This window comes from Abramis brama (genome assembly GCF_963993115.1).
Source record: "Abramis brama genome assembly, chromosome: 25".
Taxonomy (NCBI): Eukaryota; Metazoa; Chordata; class Actinopteri; order Cypriniformes; family Leuciscidae; genus Abramis; species Abramis brama.
The window spans coordinates 1424997-1444189 of NC_139987.1; the positions used below are offsets into that span (position 1 = coordinate 1424997).

The window sequence follows — 19193 nt, forward strand, 5'->3', positions numbered from 1 at the left end:
TGTGAAATGAAATTATTTGTTTTATTATGGCCATCTCTTGGGAAGTCATTCAGTAGAGAGAAAGAGAGTGTGTGTGTGTGTTTAAGTGTGTGTGAGATGGATGGTCCTGCGCAGCGGCTCCAGTCGGGCGGGCTTTTGGAGGTGAGGGCATGAACACACAGTCAGACGTGACGCTGTGTGTGTGTGTGTCTGACTCCAGTCTCTCTGCTCATGACAGCACAGGAGAAAAGGCCTCTCTATTTCTGTAAAAGCTCCTCAGTGTTGGTGCGTCAGCAGAGAAAGGCACCGTTATTGAATTGGTGCCCGAGACCTTGTTCCGTGTTTGTTAATAAAACTCTTGCCTTGACGTGTTTGGCATGAGAAGCGTCTCATCTCCTAATGCAGCAGTAACCCTTCACCTGCCAAACCCATGCTTCACCTTACCGATCACAGACTCTTCCAGGTCACATCTCTGATTCCACATTTCAGCCCTAAATAATTCATTCAACTTCCTCTAAGAAGGATTCAGAGTTTACCTCATTTCACATTTGAATACTCAGTCAAGAAGGGCAGATGTTTGCATTTTTCTGCGTTCATAGTTTTTATTGTACTGTTTATCAAAGTAACTCTTAATGCATTGATCTTAACTATGTGAGTAATATAATATTTAGTGTTTATTATACTTTGATATAATACTAACACTTAATGCAGTTAGTTTTAGTGCACCCTAACAAACAGATCTTTAGCCACTAGAAAACAAACACAATTTTGTCTTGACTTTGGCTTTGATGACTTGCTCATTTTGGCACGCTTGGGACCCTTTTCGGCACCTATCCCACATTATTAAGCCAATGACCTTCAGTATATCTATTATATGAGGTTATGCTACATATAATCTTTAAATGTCATTTTGACAGAACGGACTGTAAATTTTCCATCATTCTCTAATTTCCTACACGTGTGTTGTCATTGTCCTAATGAAAATGATATAGCCGTATGCTATTTCCCTTCAGTATGTAGATTTCTTCTTTATATATTTAATATGAACATATTCAGTAATTAAAAATGACAATCCTAGTCCTATGGGGTAGCTTATTTTAAGAAGTAGCTTTCTGACTCACTGGTGTCCTCCTTCACCAAGCAGATCTGGTGTTACAGTAGCGGTTTCACGTCACAGCTGTCTCTAAACTGTGTTTGGAAACATGTTAAACATTCTTTTAATAAGGAATGTGTATGACTTTCTCTTCAGTTGTTCCTGAGTAGGACATTAGCATCTGTCCATATAATGCTTCACTTCCTCTCTGCTGTGAGAGTTGAGGGGTCACGACTGTTGACCTGACCTTATGACCCCGCCGCATACACACACCTCGTGTACATTTGATTCCCAGCCTAATGGCAATGAGACGTGGGCCATCTTAACAGGCCTGAGGGGACTTAAAGCCCTCAGTATCTGCTTCATTTACCCCTGCAGGGGCTCTTGCTCGATGCCACGTGTTGTGTGGTCACTAATCCCAGCTCATCTGATAATGGTAACAAGTCATCCGTCCACGTCAGTGTGGGACGGCTTAGTTAATGCTAGTGGAAAGCAATGTGTATATTTGTGTGCGTAAAAGAGTGAGTTTGAACGTCATCATTTAAACATCATTCAGAAACGTACACAGACAGCGTCTGTGAGTCTGAATCTGAATCTGACTAATCTGTCACACAGATGGCCCCTGTCTGGGTCAAGATTTGGAGACCCTCGTGTTTCAGACAGGTGAATGAAAATGAAACCTGTCAAGTCATATTTTACCCCAAAATTAAAACAAAAAATATGTTTTGCACAAAGAAAAGGACAGTTTTTTTTGTGACATTTTTGTGATGATGTTGCACATTTTACCTCCTTAAATTCTGAACACTGTAAAGCAAAAAAACGAATAGCTTTGTTTATTGTACGTTTAATTTAAGCTGATTTTAATAAGAAAATGTTTGTATTATAGTGATGAAAATTTGATGATGATAATTATCAAAAGTAATGGGAAAAAATCTGGATGAGAATTTGTGGGGGGACAATGTGTCTTATTGTCATGAAAATTTTAAATTAAATTAAAATTCATTCATAAGAATAAAAAAAAAAAAGAAGCATTTTAAGCTTAACTGAAACAAAACTGAGGCTTAGAAGTTTAGTTTCAATGTGCCTTAATTTATTAGCCTGTTTTATCTTTGTATTATTTAGCATGTTTCATATTGAGCATCATTCAGCCTTTTGTTATATAATCACTTTACGCTCCCATATTATATAATGGCCTTCAAGATAAATCACACTGTTAACTGTGAAATTGGCTTCAATTTGAGATCACGGAAGCAAATGAATCTAATGGCAATGAAAGATAGTACTGAACGACTTGAACTACATAATAGTGACAAAAACAGTTCATTAGTAAAGCCCTTGTTCTTACATTGTGTGTTAGCACAGCAGACGTGTAAAGAAAACGCCTCATTAAATGAAAGCACACTGATTTCCGGTGTGGCTGCACAGTATTCCCTCTGGAGTCTGTTCCTCATTCAGTATTTATTGGTCCTGGATGGGGGTTCTGGCCCGCCCGCGATCCCTCGGCCCCTGAGTCAGCGTTCCTGCAGCATGTGGAGGCAAATGTGATTATACCACAGTAAAGGGCAAACTGAATATATACACACATTACTCAAACAAATCAATTTATCATCCATATAAAATTTATTCGATTTTAACATCCATTCATGTTTTCTTCTCATTTATTATCAGCGCTGTTATTATCTGCAGTGTTTTTTAAGTAAAGATAATACTTAAAATCTTAAAGTCAGTTACAACGTCTACCAAAAGTTTAAGCATTAGACTTCAGATCTCCTCAAATTTGTAATATGAAATATTATTATCATTTAGAAAGTTGATGAAATGTTGTGTGGTATAAAATGCTTTATCTAAAACTATTTTAAAAAACAGTTTTTGAATTCTTTTATAATTATTATGCATGCAGGCTCATATTGATTTAATGAAAGCTATGAATATTTGTTGTTTAAAAAAAATTCGGTAACACTTTATTTTACAGTGTCATTGTTACATAAACAAAGCAAAAATGGTGTGCAGCACTTAAATACACATTTTATCTCATATATTCATATCAATTGTAACCTGAAATCTTAAAAAAAAAGTCTAACTACCTACTCATGCATATATATATATATATATATATATATTGTAAGTGTCTCTACCATCGCCCACCCTGCTTTATAGATACAGTATTGGTTATTAGCCATTAAAAAAAACATATCACTCGACCACTAATAGAAAGAATAGCAGCATATTCCCCTGAGAAAGCGTCGCATCAGTGTGTGTGTGTGATACAACTCTATCCTCACCCACAGCAGAATCAATGACAGAGAGAGAGAGAGAGAGAGAGAGAGAGACACTGTCTCATTCGCTGCCGTTCTTCCTAATTGGATCAAGTGCAGACTTGCCCGACTCTCTGCTTTGTGTTCGTAGTGTGAGAGGAGAGAGCCACCAGACAGAGCGTGTGTGTTGGTGTGATGGATACAGAGAGGGAGAAAGAGGAGGGGTGTAGGAAGGGGTGTGTGTAATCTTCACTCCGATCTCCTCTTCCTTCCGTGTGCCACTGCGTGCAAGCCTGTAACGACCGGCTCTTGCTCCAAGGAGCCGGTGCTTTGATGGGACACACACCTGCAGCCTGCGGATGATTCGGGCGTTTCGGACAGCGTGATCCTCAGCCCTGCCCCCAGGTGAGCACTTAACTCTCTCCGGACCTCTCGACTCGCTCCGAGGCGGATCCTCCCCGGGGTGCTCACACACACTGCTTCCCGAACACATGCCTTATTTATAGCCTCGCTGCCGGTGTTTTTCCTCCTGCTCCTGTGGAGACCGTGAGCGCGACCTGGGCGACAGAAATTAGAAGTCTTCCTCTTCCTCTTAAGTAACGAGGTTAGTCAGTCAGTTGAGCATCGTGTCCGAGTCCCTTCCCCCTCTCCTGATAATGGAGAGATCACTTCATGAGCCACTAGAGCGAGCTCTGCTGCTCGTCTGATCCTGACACACAGAACCGGGGGAGAGATGCAGTCGGAGGACATCTCGGCCGGGCTCGCGTCTCAAGAGGCTCCTTCAGAAGCGCTATCCGAGGTCTCCACGAAAGAGACGCCCGAGGAGGCGGAGGAGGACGTGCCGGGAGACGGCGAGCAAGGTTCTTCGGGATGCGTGCCTTTGCCTTGCTGTGTGTGCCTGGATCTGGAGCGCGTGAGTAGCTGCGTGCGCTCGGAGAAGATCTGCATCTTGCCTATCCTGGCCTGCTTGCTGAGCCTGGCTCTCTGCACCGCCGGCCTCAAGTGGGTCTTCGTGGACAAGATCTTTGAATACGAGCCACCCACCCACCTTGATCTCAAACGCATAGGACATGATCCCGTAATAAACTCGGACTTTACTCAGAATCCGGTATCAGTCTCCGCTTCCACGGCCAGCCCGTCTGTCCCGGGACAGCCCAAGGTGTTTGTGGAGGGGGGGTCCATGGCCGGCCCCGTCGAGGTCTCCACATCTAAAGCGGCTGTTTTAACCCCCACTGCAGCAGTGACTGTTCACATCAACTCTGTGTCTCCACCCAAACCCAAGAGCACCTCCAAACCTGTCCAGAATGCCACCAATGCAAACCAGTATACAACTCTGGAATCTAACAAAATTGTTCCAAAGACATGTAAGTACACTCTGTGTTCACTATGGGGGGCATGAAAATGTTAAAAGTTTAAGTTTAGGTCAAGTTATGTCTCAAAATGCAGTATCTGCCTTGAATAATGAAAAAGGTTATGTGTGTACCCCTGACAGTCCGTTCATACAGGATCAAAGAACATAAATTGTTAAACAACTTGTTTTCCCGTGAGGTAAGAGTCGGATGTGTAGGATGTAGTATAGTAAGCAGACGTGTTGTATCTCGTCGGCCGTGCTGCACACTCCTGTGACTAAGCCCTGAAAGCATAACTAACCCGAGATGGGCGCTGATAGTGACGCAGACGCCCCTTTGAAGCTGTCTGTCAATTACTGTGTAAAATCCGAACACTATGACCAGAGCGCATGAGTGGCGTCGGCACACGAGTGTGTGATAATGCAGTGTTGCTGCAGTGAGGAGGACACTTCCTATTGGCTCTGCTCCATCTCAAGGTCAGAGTCTCCACACAGACTAACCGATACCCTTCCACAGAAAGATGATCGCCAGTAATACTATCTGCTCTCCACCGTGACTTTGAGAGCTTGAAGAATTATAATGGCTGGAGGACTGCCAGGCTTCCACTCTCGGATCTCCTTCCCTTTCCTTTTTTCTCCCCAGTTTTTTTTATTTATTTTTTGATCAGCTCTGCCACTTTTAGCAGTGTGCAGCGATGCACTGTCATCCTGAGAGAAGTTTCCTGAAGCCAGCCTGATAGCAATGCTGAGAATGTGTCTGCAGGTCATTATGCAAATATAGAGCCAAGCCCTTCAGTTCTCTGGGACTGAGATTTCTACTTTAATCCATTTAAAAGATTGCATTATCTCACCTCATCTGTCCGAGGTTCAGACAGCTGCTTATGTGAAATACTGAGCTATTACAGAATTAAGAGCTGCCGGATGTCTTTGGGAGATCTTAAATCACACTTCTAGCCTTACATGTAATGGAGAAATATTTGTAATGGAGAATGTGGTGTCAGGGTGGACACAGTATTTGATATGAGAATGAAAACAGAGTTGTGCAGGACATTTTTTGGCTGGAAATGTACTACCGTACTACAGTATAATCAATGTACACAACAGTACAACTTACTGAAGGGATTGTATGTCTATTGCTAACAGCTTAACTTAACATTTTTAATTTGTGTTAAATTATAATAATTGTGACCGGACTTTACGGTCCATTTTTTTGCTGAGACCTCAGAGTATTTCAGATGTGGTGGATCTTCATAACCTCGCTTCACCCCAGCGTTGTGCTTCATTAGGCTGCGGATGCACAGTTTGCTGGGATCAAGTGCTGCTGGGAAGCTCAAAGACCCTCCTACTGCAAGCACTGGGATCAATCGTCTGGGTCTGAAATGGAAATGCAATCGTATTTGTGGACATTTCAGTCTAAATCAATAACAGACAGCAGATCAGCTGACTAACAAGGAAGCTTTAGTTAAAGTGATTCTGAGCCTGATGAAATACATCACGCATTTTGTGAAATGAAAGATCAGGACAGAAATATAATGAGAGGCAAATGCATCATGGGTGCATATATGCGATGCTTGTATGTTCTAACCATGCAATTTACATCATCATGTATTGCATCAGTACTTCATTGTACTGATCCATTACACGTACTGTGCATTAGCACTCAAAAGCCCATGATTCTATGAAAAGAAGCTCATTGAAAGTTTTTTCAATAGTTTGTTAAATAGAAATTGCTTTACTGCACAATATTCCCAAATACAGAGGGCTTTTTGCTGTTTAATGGGAAACAATGAACACTGATCTCTCAGTAGGATGTGAGCTTGTAAGTGGAAAATAGTGAATTTTGTCAATTGTATGTGCCAAGCTGCCGTTGTTTGCATGTTGTTTTAGAGGACTGTGTATGATTACTGTAATGGTTCTGAATACTGGTACACATGCTGTCTGTGGGCCAACCTAGTAATACTGCCTTTACTAGATTAGAATTAATGTAAGTTTTGTAAACTTTTTCACATTTGGTAGTTTAGCAAATAAACCATCAAGAACGATTTTTGTACATGTATGGGAATCTTAGTTTGCTAAATAGTTATTTGGAGATGAACTAAGTTCCTGATGAAGGTTCTTCAGATCAGTGTGTTGGGATGAGCTCCTCAAAACACCAGTACATGGAGGATTTTCTACAGAATACCAAGGCCTTTCACACAGTTCTCCTTCAGCATCAGACAGAAGTCACAGCTTCATTCGTCTGCTTGTCAAGTCAAGTCAGCTTTATTTATACAGCGCTTTTTACAATACAGAGTGTTTCAAAGCAGCTTTACAGAGATAACAGGAAAATAATGCAACAAAGTTTGTGTCTAGAAGAAAATAGCGTCACGGTCCAGCTTAAGAAAGTTTATATAGAAAGTATATATATAGCCGCTCTGGAGTAAACCGTGGTGTCATCGTCCAGCTCAGTTCAGTTCTCATATAATGGTGTCAATGCAGGCAGATCAATAATATTGTTGAATATTAAATTAAATGTCCCCAACTAAGCAAGCCAAAAGCAAATGGCGACAAAGGCAAAAAAGGCGACATTGGCGAGGAACCAAAACTCCATCAGTGGCAGAATGGAGAAGAAGAAAAAGATTGACTCTGAATTTGCCATTTGACTGGTCTAGTGTCTTTGAGCTCAGATACAATTCAGCCTCTCGACATCAGCGCTCACTGCTGACCTGGATTATAGACAGGCAGCGCTATCTGTCTTCACTCTCGTATATATTTTAGGATGCATTATGCGAACGACTGATGATTCAGATCTAACTGCAGTATTTCAGTGGGACTAAAGCCAAGAATCAGGGTTGGTCTGTTTACAGTGCTGACAGTGTGTGGTAACAGCACTGGAGGTCTGTACATTTTCCCTGGAATTAGTGATCAGAGGCATTATAGTTTGGATGGCTGGGTCCTTTGTTGTATATTTTAGGATTCAGATTTTTTTTAATCAAATGTAAGGAAATTCAGGTTTAGCCTTCTGTTTGCACACACTAAATCTGTGCTGTTCTGTGATTCAGTATTGATGAACATTAGCTTATGCTAGTAGACAGTGAAATGGTGCATAGCACTAAGTACTGTATATGATAGTAAACATACATAAGCCATAGGTCTCTATCCCGTAAAGCGTGCTGCTAATAAATGCACAGCTCTGTGAACTCATTAAATAATGTATGAATAACTTCCCATAGACTCCTGATGGCTTTTCGATCAGTGCTATGTGTCTCGCCAACCTTTTAAAATGTCTTCCTTATGATGTCACAGACTCGTTTCACGTGTTCTCATCACCATTGCCATCAGATCTCGAAGACATAATGTAGATGATTTATTACTTATCAACGAAATAAGACTTCTTTCTGTGCTGTGATTTTGATATCAGTTATCAGTTTTCATGTTTCGAGAACACTTACTGTTGTTTTCACTCTATCTGTTTTAATTAAGCAATAATCTGTGAAGCTGTTCATTTCATCACTGGGTCTGTTCTCGTGCCGCTTTTGCTCAGTGTGATGAGGTTCACAGAGAGTTCACGCCCCGCTTTCAGTAGATGAGCGACGCCTTTTACCTCCAGTAATGAATGTCTTATGGATTGTTTTAATCTAGACAGCAAAAGTTTCGTCTTTTTAATTGCGGCCACTGTTGTGTTTTATTGGCCATGTGATGTAAATGCCAATGTTTGATTACTTCTATTTTTTGGTGTTTTCAAACAGGCAATACACTATCATAGTTCTTCTCAACTGGTTTCAAGGATCCATTTTACAAAACCCATGTAATAAATATTTTCTTAAAGGTACACTGTGTAACTTTTTTTTGTTCAAAATTAACTACATTTAATTGAGTCAATAATCTTATAGTAATAATCTTAATCTTATAATCTTTAATTAATAATCAATAATCTTATAATTGAGTCAATAATCATAAACAATCAATCTTTCTTCCAAAACCTGTTTTTGTCTTACCCTGATTCACTATGGTAAGTCTATTATAGTGTTAATATTTTAGACATGTTAGGATGGTTTTCGCGGGATATTGCGTACAAACGTCTCTCATCTGTGCCTGTCCCGTCATATCCGTAAATAGAGTAAAGTTGCTCCGGCTGCTTTGACACGTGTCTGGTGTGTGTGAGTGTGTGTGAGAGTAACCCAAATTATAATGCATCTTTACCTGTGCGCATACATGTGAATTGGCGATGGGGATAATGTGCTATAATAGCATGCAGCATGTAAGCATACATCATCTTTTATTAGCTGTGTCTCAGGCGTTCCCTGTCCCACGAGGCCCATCTGAACATGGTTTGAAATGTTTCATGAAGCTCATAAAGTCTCAGCACCAGTCTCACACACACACACACAACACCCCAGGACACGGCAACAACGTGTTTCAAACACCACAATGAGTTCTCTTTCTCCATCAAGCCCATCGCAGGATCGCAGTGTTGCATTCAGTCTAACATGAAGGTAAAGTTTAATTTTGATAATTCACATCGCATTGATCACAGAGTGTTATTAACCCCTTCCATTCCTACACCAAATCTAAATCTAAATCCAAACAGTGTATAGAGATGTGATTGTGAAATGGGGGGTTGATGAATTCATTACTGTAATGGAGAGACCAGCTGAGGCAAACATCTCTGATTTAATTACGCTGGAATGAAGTGGCATCTGGCAGTTATGAGGAAGGTAACGGTGCCGTCCCGAACAGAACCCTCTAATGGCCCGTTCGATCCAGTGACTCAGCACATAAATTATAGTCTTCTGATAATATATGCTGGACATCTGTCCTTAAAGTCTTTGAGTGAACAGCTTCCGCCTCACAAATGTCCTTGCGTTAGATTTTAGCTGAAAGTTTTTCATCAACATCATTTGCAACAATTTTTCCTGTCAAATTTTGAGCAGCACACAGTTGCACATTGTTAGACACACACACACACACACACACACACACACACACACACTCACTCACACCCACATGCACGCACACACACATGCACGCACTCACTCACTCACACACACACACACACACACCCACACACCCACACACACACACACACACACACACACACACACACACACACCCACACACACACACACCCACACCCACACACACACACACACACACACACTAAAACATACTAAATTATATTTTTTTGAAAATGTAAAAATGCAGAAAATTTTCTGTGATGGGTAGGTTTAGGGGTAGGGTTAGTGTAAGGAGATAGAATATACAGTTTGTACAGTATAAAGACCATTAAGTCTATGGAGAGTCCCCACAAAGATGTGTGCGCCTGTTTGTGTGTGTGTGTGTGTGTGTGTGTGTGTCCGTCCTAAACTGCCAAATATGAACACAAGTAGTCAGCTCTGATAACCTAATTCTGAGATGATGTTTAGGAGTGGTTGATATTTAATAATCTTAAACACACACTCACACACACACATACACACTTTTAAAAAAATTATTAAAAAAAATTATTAAGATTTCTTCACTCACATATATTTTAAATGTGAACTTTTCTAGAAAATGAGACCAGCACGAATACAAAGAGGACATTTGAACTTGGCAGAGATTTGTCTAGAAGATTTTTCTCTATAGTACACACTCCTTAACCCATATTCTGCTGATTATTTATTTTCATTTATTTCAGATCAAGTTGCCCTTAAACATCCAGTAAAAACAAGATATCTGTGGTTGGTCACTTTATTTTCCTGGTGGTTTTTGGCATGTAGATCTGAAACTGATAACAACAGTCTTTCAGTGATATCGAGGTGTCTGATGGTGGATTTCACACTTCTTGTGCGCATCATTTCTACTTTGTCATGTCTTGTGGAGCCTTTGGTATCTGCAGAGGAACATACATATGTCCACATGTGATTTGGCCCTCTGAAGGCCCTGGACTGACTGCAGGAAATTTAGCTAAGAAACCTCATGAATATGCAGATATCGCATGTGTCTTTTCATGACCTTGTTTGGTGGATGGTAACAGGCTTTGAATGGATTGCCAAAGGCATTGTGGATACAGCGAATATATGATACACTCCTGAGAACAGACGTCCCATGAGTCTCTGCTGCATAATGATATTGGTGAGATGCAGTCTTATATTACAATGCACATGGACAAGGTCAGCGAGACCGGAAACGCTACGCCAGCAGCAGCTCATCGACTGGATGTGTGAACGTCACATGATGGTGGATTCTTCTGAATCTGAAGCATCATATCTTAATAATCTCTAATAGTCTATGTTTTTTTCTTTGTATATAATCATGGAGCAGAAATAGTGCTCACTGACAGAGAGATGTTTGAATCTGTGGAGAGCTGAACTGGGTTTTCCTAACGATCACCTTCAGAGTCTCATTAACACCACCCACACACACACACACACTGATGCGTGTGTTTGTGTCTGAGCAGAGCGTGTGGAAATCACATTCCCCTCTGAGCAGCGTCTGATTTCCCAGCCGTCCACATAACACACATCTTTCTGTGTGTTTTCCTCCTCTGTTTGAGAGCTTAATGAGCATTTGAAAGCTAATGAGCAGACATCTGAGATTACTCAAAAACATGCCATCACCCTCTCTCCTGATCACTGCACACTTTAATGTGTGTGCTTCATATGCTTTACACACATCTCAATTCTGTACAAGTTGTTGGAATGTCACTGCATTAGAGAACAAAATATCAAAGCAAGGGTTATTTATTGTAAAGAAAGATACAACCAAAACATTTGACAAAACAAGTTTGTTCCATTTTGAAATGATAAAAAAATAACACAGCAGACAAAAAGTATTGTAACTATCACGATCTGTGATGTGTTTGTGGATCATGTTCATATGTGTGAACTTCATACATCTACAAAACATTCACCAGGTGATAAAAGACACTGAGTGAAAGTAATGAAAGTTAGGGAAGAGAAAAACAGCAGACAACTGATCTGATGAATCACATTTACTGCATCTCTGTATATGATCCAATTCATTTTTTGATTTGTGAAAAAAAGTGTGCTTTATTGTATTGAATGTGAACCTGTATACTTCAAAGGAGTATTTTTTTTTTACATTTATTTGCAGATAATATTATATCAATGATAAAAGGTCACTTAAGTGTATAAAGACAGTATACTGTACTTTCATGACCAGATGTGATCACACTTTAGTTTAGGGTCCAATTCTCACTATTAACTAACTATTAACTACGGTGTAGTGTTCAGGTGTAGTGTTCAGGTGTAGTGTTCAGGTGTAGTGTTCAGGTGTAGTGTTCAGGTGTAGTGTTCAGGTGTAGTGTTCAGGTGTAGTGTTCAGGTGTGATGTGTAGTGTTCAGGTGTAGTGTTCAGGTGTAGTGTTCAGGTGTAGTGTTCAGGTGTAGTGTTCAGGTGTGATGTGTAGTGTTCAGGTGTAGTGTTCAGGTGTAGTGTTCAGGTGTAGTGTTCAGGTGTAGTGTTCAGGTGTAGTGTTCAGGTGTGATGTGTAGTGTTCAGGCGTGATGTGTAGTGTTCAGGCGTGATGTGTAGTGTTCAGGTGTAGTGTTCAGGTGTGATGTGTAGTGTTCAGGCGTGATGTGTAGTGTTCAGGTGTAGTGTTCAGGTGTGATGTGTAGTGTTCAGGCGTGATGTGTAGTGTTCAGGTGTAGTGTTCAGGTGTAGTGTTCAGGTGTGATGTGTAGTGTTCAGGTGTAGTGTTCAGGTGTAGTGTTCAGGTGTAGTGTTCAGGTGTGATGTGTAGTGTTCAGGTGTAGTGTTCAGGTGTAGTGTTCAGGTGTGATGTGTAGTGTTCAGGCGTGATGTGTAGTGTTCAGGCGTGATGTGTAGTGTTCAGGTGTAGTGTTCAGGCGTGATGTGTAGTGTTCAGGCGTGATGTGTAGTGTTCAGGCGTAGTGTTCAGGTGTGATGTGTAGTGTTCAGGTGTGATGTGTAGTGTTCAGGCGTGATGTGTAGTGTTCAGGCGTGATGTGTAGTGTTCAGGCGTAGTGTTCAGGTGTGATGTGTAGTGTTCAGGCGTAGTGTTCAGGTGTGATGTGTAGTGTTCAGGCGTGATGTGTAGTGTTCAGGCGTAGTGTTCAGGTGTGATGTGTAGTGTTCAGGCGTGATGTGTAGTGTTCAGGCGTGATGTGTAGTGTTCAGGTGTAGTGTTCAGGCGTGATGTGTAGTGTTCAGGTGTGATGTGTAGTGTTCAGGCGTGATGTGTAGTGTTCAGGCGTGATGTGTAGTGTTCAGGCGTGATGTGTAGTGTTCAGGCGTGATGTGTAGTGTTCAGGTGTAGTGTTCAGGTGTGATGAGTAGTGTTCAGGTGTAGTGTTCAGGTGTGATGTGTAGTGTTCAGGCGTGATGTGTAGTGTTCAGGCGTGATGTGTAGTGTTCAGGTGTAGTGTTCAGGCGTGATGTGTAGTGTTCAGGCGTGATGTGTAGTGTTCAGGCGTGATGTGTAGTGTTCAGGCGTGATGTGTAGTGTTCAGGTGTAGTGTTCAGGTGTGATGAGTAGTGTTCAGGCGTGATGTGTAGTGTTCAGGTGTAGTGTTCAGGTGTGATGTGTAGTGTTCAGGTGTGATGTGTAGTGTTCAGGCGTGATGTGTAGTGTTCAGGCGTGATGTGTAGTGTTCAGGCGTGATGTGTAGTGTTCAGGCGTGATGTGTAGTGTTCAGGCGTGATGTGTAGTGTTCAGGTGTAGTGTTCAGGTGTGATGTGTAGTGTTCAGGTGTGATGAGTAGTGTTCAGGCGTGATGTGTAGTGTTCAGGCGTGATGTGTAGTGTTCAGGCGTAGTGTTCAGGTGTGATGTGTAGTGTTCAGGCGTAGTGTTCAGGCGTGATGTGTAGTGTTCAGGCGTGATGTGTAGTGTTCAGGCGTGATGTGTAGTGTTCAGGTGTAGTGTTCAGGTGTGATGTGTAGTGTTCAGGTGTGATGAGTAGTGTTCAGGCGTGATGTGTAGTGTTCAGGTGTGATGTGTAGTGTTCAGGTGTAGTGTTCAGGCGTGATGTGTAGTGTTCAGGCGTGATGTGTAGTGTTCAGGCGTGATGTGTAGTGTTCAGGCGCGATGTGTAGTGTTCAGGCGTGATGTGTAGTGTTCAGGCGTGATGTGTAGTGTTCAGGCATGATGTGTAGTGTTCTGGTGTGATGTGTAGTGTTCAGGCGTGATGTGTAGTGTTCAGGCGTAGTGTTCAGGCGTGATGTGTAGTGTTCAGGCGTAGTGTTCAGGTGTGATGTGTAGTGTTCAGGCGTAGTGTTCAGGCATGATGTGTAGTGTTCAGGTGTGATGTGTAGTGTTCAGGCGTAGTGTTCAGGTGTGATGTGTAGTGTTCAGGCGTGATGTGTAGTGTTCAGGCGTGATGTGTAGTGTTCAGGCGTGATGTGTAGTGTTCAGGCGTGATGTGTAGTGTTCAGGCGCGATGTGTAGTGTTCAGGCGTGACGTGTAGTGTTCAGGCGTGACGTGTAGTGTTCAGGCGTGATGTGTAGTGTTCAGGCGTGATGTGTAGTGTTCAGGTGTGATGTGTAGTGTTCAGGCGTGATGTGTAGTGTTCAGGTGTAGTGTTCAGGTGTAGTGTTCAGGCGTGATGTGTAGTGTTCAGGCGTGATGTGTAGTGTTCAGGCGTGATGTGTAGTGTTCAGGTGTAGTGTTCAGGTGTGATGAGTAGTGTTCAGGCGTGACGTGTAGTGTTCAGGCGTGACGTGTAGTGTTCAGGCGTGATGTGTAGTGTTCAGGTGTGATGTGTAGTGTTCAGGTGTGATGTGTAGTGTTCAGGCGTGATGTGTAGTGTTCAGGTGTAGTGTTCAGGTGTAGTGTTCAGGCGTGATGTGTAGTGTTCAGGCGTGATGTGTAGTGTTCAGGCGTGATGTGTAGTGTTCAGGTGTAGTGTTCAGGTGTGATGAGTAGTGTTCAGGCGTGATGTGTAGTGTTCAGGCGTAGTGTTCAGGCGTGATGTGTAGTGTTCAGGTGTGATGTATAGTGTTCAGGCGTGATGTGTAGTGTTCAGGTGTGATGTGTAGTGTTCAGGCGTGATGTGTAGTGTTCAGGCGTGATGTGTAGTGTTCAGGTGTAGTGTTCAGGCGTGATGTGTAGTGTTCAGGCGTGATGTGTAGTGTTCAGGCGTGATGTGTAGTGTTCAGGCGTGATGTGTAGTGTTCAGGTGTAGTGTTCAGGTGTGATGAGTAGTGTTCAGGCGTGATGTGTAGTGTTCAGGTGTAGTGTTCAGGTGTGATGTGTAGTGTTCAGGTGTGATGTGTAGTGTTCAGGCGTGATGTGTAGTGTTCAGGCGTGATGTGTAGTGTTCAGGCGTGATGTGTAGTGTTCAGGCGTGATGTGTAGTGTTCAGGTGTAGTGTTCAGGTGTGATGTGTAGTGTTCAGGTGTGATGAGTAGTGTTCAGGCGTGATGTGTAGTGTTCAGGCGTGATGTGTAGTGTTCAGGCGTAGTGTTCAGGTGTGATGTGTAGTGTTCAGGCGTAGTGTTCAGGCGTGATGTGTAGTGTTCAGGCGTGATGTGTAGTGTTCAGGCGTGATGTGTAGTGTTCAGGTGTAGTGTTCAGGTGTGATGTGTAGTGTTCAGGTGTGATGAGTAGTGTTCAGGTGTGATGTGTAGTGTTCAGGCGTGATGTGTAGTGTTCAGGCGTAGTGTTCAGGCGTGATGTGTAGTGTTCAGGCGTAGTGTTCAGGTGTGATGTGTAGTGTTCAGGCGTAGTGTTCAGGCATGATGTGTAGTGTTCAGGCATGATGTGTAGTGTTCAGGTGTGATGTGTAGTGTTCAGGCGTAGTGTTCAGGTGTGATGTGTAGTGTTCAGGCGTGATGTGTAGTGTTCAGGCGTGATGTGTAGTGTTCAGGCGTGATGTGTAGTGTTCAGGCGTGATGTGTAGTGTTCAGGCGCGATGTGTAGTGTTCAGGCGCGATGTGTAGTGTTCAGGCGTGACGTGTAGTGTTCAGGCGTGACGTGTAGTGTTCAGGCGTGATGTGTAGTGTTCAGGCGTGATGTGTAGTGTTCAGGCGTAGTGTTCAGGCGTGATGTGTAGTGTTCAGGCGTGATGTGTAGTGTTCAGGCGTAGTGTTCAGGCGTGATGTGTAGTGTTCAGGCGTAGTGTTCAGGCGTGATGTGTAGTGTTCAGGTGTGATGTGTAGTGTTCAGGCGTGATGTGTAGTGTTCAGGCGTAGTGTTCAGGCGTGATGTGTAGTGTTCAGGTGTGATGTGTAGTGTTCAGGTGTGATGTGTAGTGTTCAGGCGTGATGTGTAGTGTTCAGGCGTAGTGTTCAGGCGTGATGTGTAGTGTTCAGGCGTAGTGTTCAGGCGTGATGTGTAGTGTTCAGGTGTGATGTATAGTGTTCAGGCGTGATGTGTAGTGTTCAGGTGTGATGTGTAGTGTTCAGGTGTGATGTGTAGTGTTCAGGTGTGATGTGTAGTGTTCAGGCGTAGTGTTCAGGCGTGATGTGTAGTGTTCAGGTGTGATGTGTAGTGTTCAGGCGTGATGTGTAGTGTTCAGGTGTGATGTGTAGTGTTCAGGTGTGATGTGTAGTGTTCAGGCGTGATGTGTAGTGTTCAGGTGTGATGTGTAGTGTTCAGGCGTGATGTGTTGTGTTCAGGCGTAGTGTTCAGGCGTGATGTGTAGTGTTCAGGTGTGATGTGAAGTGAGACGTGGTGTTGCAGGAGATGTGTCTCTCCTGAAGGATTCAACAGCTCACAGTGAACATCTCAAACCCCATAGAGAACAGCACACACACACACACACACACACACACACACACACACACACACACACACACACACACACACACACACACATACACACACACACACACACACACACACACACACACACACACACACACTGAGCACAATGACCTGCCCAATGTCACTCAGTAGGTCTAATGTTCATTGACTGTGAGTTTGAAAATATGACACAAGCTCCAGTTTACTAAACATTGAAGAAACAATGTGTCCATATCTTATATTCTTTGTGAATCAGGGCTTCTTTCTGCGTTTTTGTGTTGTTTTTTGCTCATTGTCATGGTTGACTTACTGAATTTAATTGCATGTGCTGAGTAGATGTGTGTAATTGCATTAGTATCAGAAAATAAGCTATGAAAGCACATGCTTTACTATTGGGACTCACAGAAGCAAGACTTCAGCAGTTTAATCAGGGGAGTACTGTGTATACCTTTATATCATCTAGAAACAAAAGCCTAGGTTGAATACCTTCCCTCTTCAGAGAAATCATATTGTATATATCGATGTTGTATATCAGACGTTAGCAGTGATCTAGTGTCTTGTTGTCTTGGATTGATTTGTTACCATAATTAGTTACCACAATATAGTCCATTCTTTCCTTTGATTGGCTGTTTCAGAATAGTCAACATTGATAGAGACACTGAATTGTTATGCCATGTCACATCAATGAACTTACCTATGGTAGTAAAGTTCACAAAAAAACATCCTGTGGCTGAACTTGTTTCAGCGGGATACTATGTGATCACCGTATCCATGAAAAACACATGGAATGTTGCCTCAGATTTAAGCCAAACTGAGATAGGTCTTAGAAAGTGGGATAACTTTACTCCTAGAATTGGTAACACTTTCATTTGATTGTCCACTTTAGAGATTCTCTCATTTTAGACTATAAGTAACTTTGCAACTGCATGTCAGCTAACTCTCATTAGAGTATTAGTAGACTGTCTGCTTAATATCTGCTACCACTTTATTATGATGCTCCTCAGCAGACATACTGACTATAAGTTTGCAACTACATGCCAACTTATTCTACTAACCCGAACCCTATAACCTATAACAGTCTACTAATACTCTGAGATTTAGTTGACATGTAATTGAAAATTAATGAGAGTTAGTTGACATGTAGTTGCAAAGTTACTTATAGTTAGTAGAATGTAGGGCGGGGCATTGACACTAATTACACGATTCGATTTGATTTGGAATCACAAGCTTGTGAAACGACTCGATCCAATATCGATTAATTGGGGCCTATATGGCAAACGTCCTCAAGGAAAAAATCTCTCCCAACTAATGCTGTAAACTATATAGGGAACCACAGCTGGTACATCACTATAATATTAAAGGTTAAAATTAACTACTTATATTTAAATTACACATAAGGAAGTTTTTTTTTAAATAATTACGCTATAATAATGCATTTTTAATGACATATGTTTCTTCTTTTTTTTAATATAAACATTTAAATAGTGGCTGTATGCAAACATACATCAAATAAAAATACAGTGAATAAGCAATGTGAGCACTATACATATATTTAGCAAAATGCTCCTCTCTAAATCATTTTTCTAGCTGACTATTTGGTCATTGAATGGCTTTCCTGATGTAAATGTGACATTACGTGACATTGTTATTGACGTCTTTCTGCAGTTGAAACACTGATTTAACGGTGATATGGATTTCATTAAGTTGTTCTGTATCTTTCAACATTCCTTCTGATCATGTTCATTCATGTTTATGTGGTGTTGTAACAAGTAAAGCAGAAGAGATGATCAGGTAACGTGCGCTCCGCTTGAATTGAGGCATTTATTGTTTGAATTTTGTAATAAAACTGACATAATTTAAAAGCTGAGACTTTGTTTCATAACCATGTGTAACAAAGCACAAAGCTGTTTGTGATTTATTGGATGGTAGGTGCTCTACAAGCTTACAAACAGCATACACTGAAAGATTGATTAGTGGGATTTAAGAATCAATATCGGTTCTTCAAAATGAGAATTGATTAAAATCTAGAAATTTATATTTTTTATTAGATTCGATTTTGTGTGAAAAACTGCCTACTGTAGGTGTCCATGAGGATTAAGGAATCATGGGTAGATGTTCTTCAGGAGCATCTTAAGTATTCCTAACCTTCTCATAACCAGTGCAACCATTATAACGTGTCAATTTTGACAATAATCATTACATTTTATTTTATGTTTTCCCTTCACCTGCCAGTCGTTCTCCCTCTCTCTCCAGGCCTCTTCAGGCTCTCTTCAGGGTCTCTCAGGCTCTCTTCAGGCTCTCTTCAGGCTCTCTCAGGCTCTCTTCAGGGTCTCTTCAGGCTCTCTCAGGCTCTCTTCAGGCTCTCTTCAGGGTCTCTCAGGCTCTCTTCAGGGTCTCTCAGGCTCTCTTCAGGCTCTCTTCAGGCTCTCTCAGGCTCTCTTCAGGGTCTCTTCAGGCTCTCTCAGGCTCTCTTCAGGCTCTCTTCAGGGTCTCTCAGGCTCTCTTCAGGCTCTCTCCAGGCCTCTTCAGGCTCTCTTCAGGGTCTCTCAGGCTCTCTTCAGGCTCTCTTCAGGGTCTCTCAGGCTCTCTTCAGGGTCTCTCAGGCTCTCTTCAGGGTCTCTTCAGGGTCTCTCAGGCTCTCTTCAGGCTCTCTTCAGGGTCTCTTCAGGGTCTCTTCAGGCTCTCTTCAGGCCTCTTTAGGGTCTCTTCAGGGTCTCTTCAGGGTCTCTTCAGGCTCTCTTTAGGGTCTCTTCAGGGTCTCTTCAGGGTCTCTTCAGGGTCTCTTTAGGGTCTCTCCAGGCCTCTTTGGGGTTTCTTCAGGCTC

The 19193-nt window shown here is 42.2% G+C and overlaps 1 protein-coding gene across 9 annotated transcripts in view; it reads left to right on the forward strand.

The window, feature by feature from the left end:
- nrg1 (neuregulin 1) overlaps positions 1-19193 on the forward strand; it is an 84300-nt gene that overhangs the window by 39501 nt on the left and 25606 nt on the right. The window contains exon 1 of one of the 9 annotated variants that reach the window (XM_084103599.1): positions 3499-4691. The exons of 7 other annotated variants lie outside the window; for them this stretch is intronic. In XM_084103599.1, the coding sequence (XP_083959725.1) occupies positions 4061-4691 (631 nt within the window). In that variant the 5' untranslated portion in view covers positions 3499-4060. Of the gene's footprint in view, positions 1-3498; positions 4692-19193 lie in introns of those variants that run through there. One more of the 9 variants, XM_084103598.1, reaches the window with a different exon arrangement.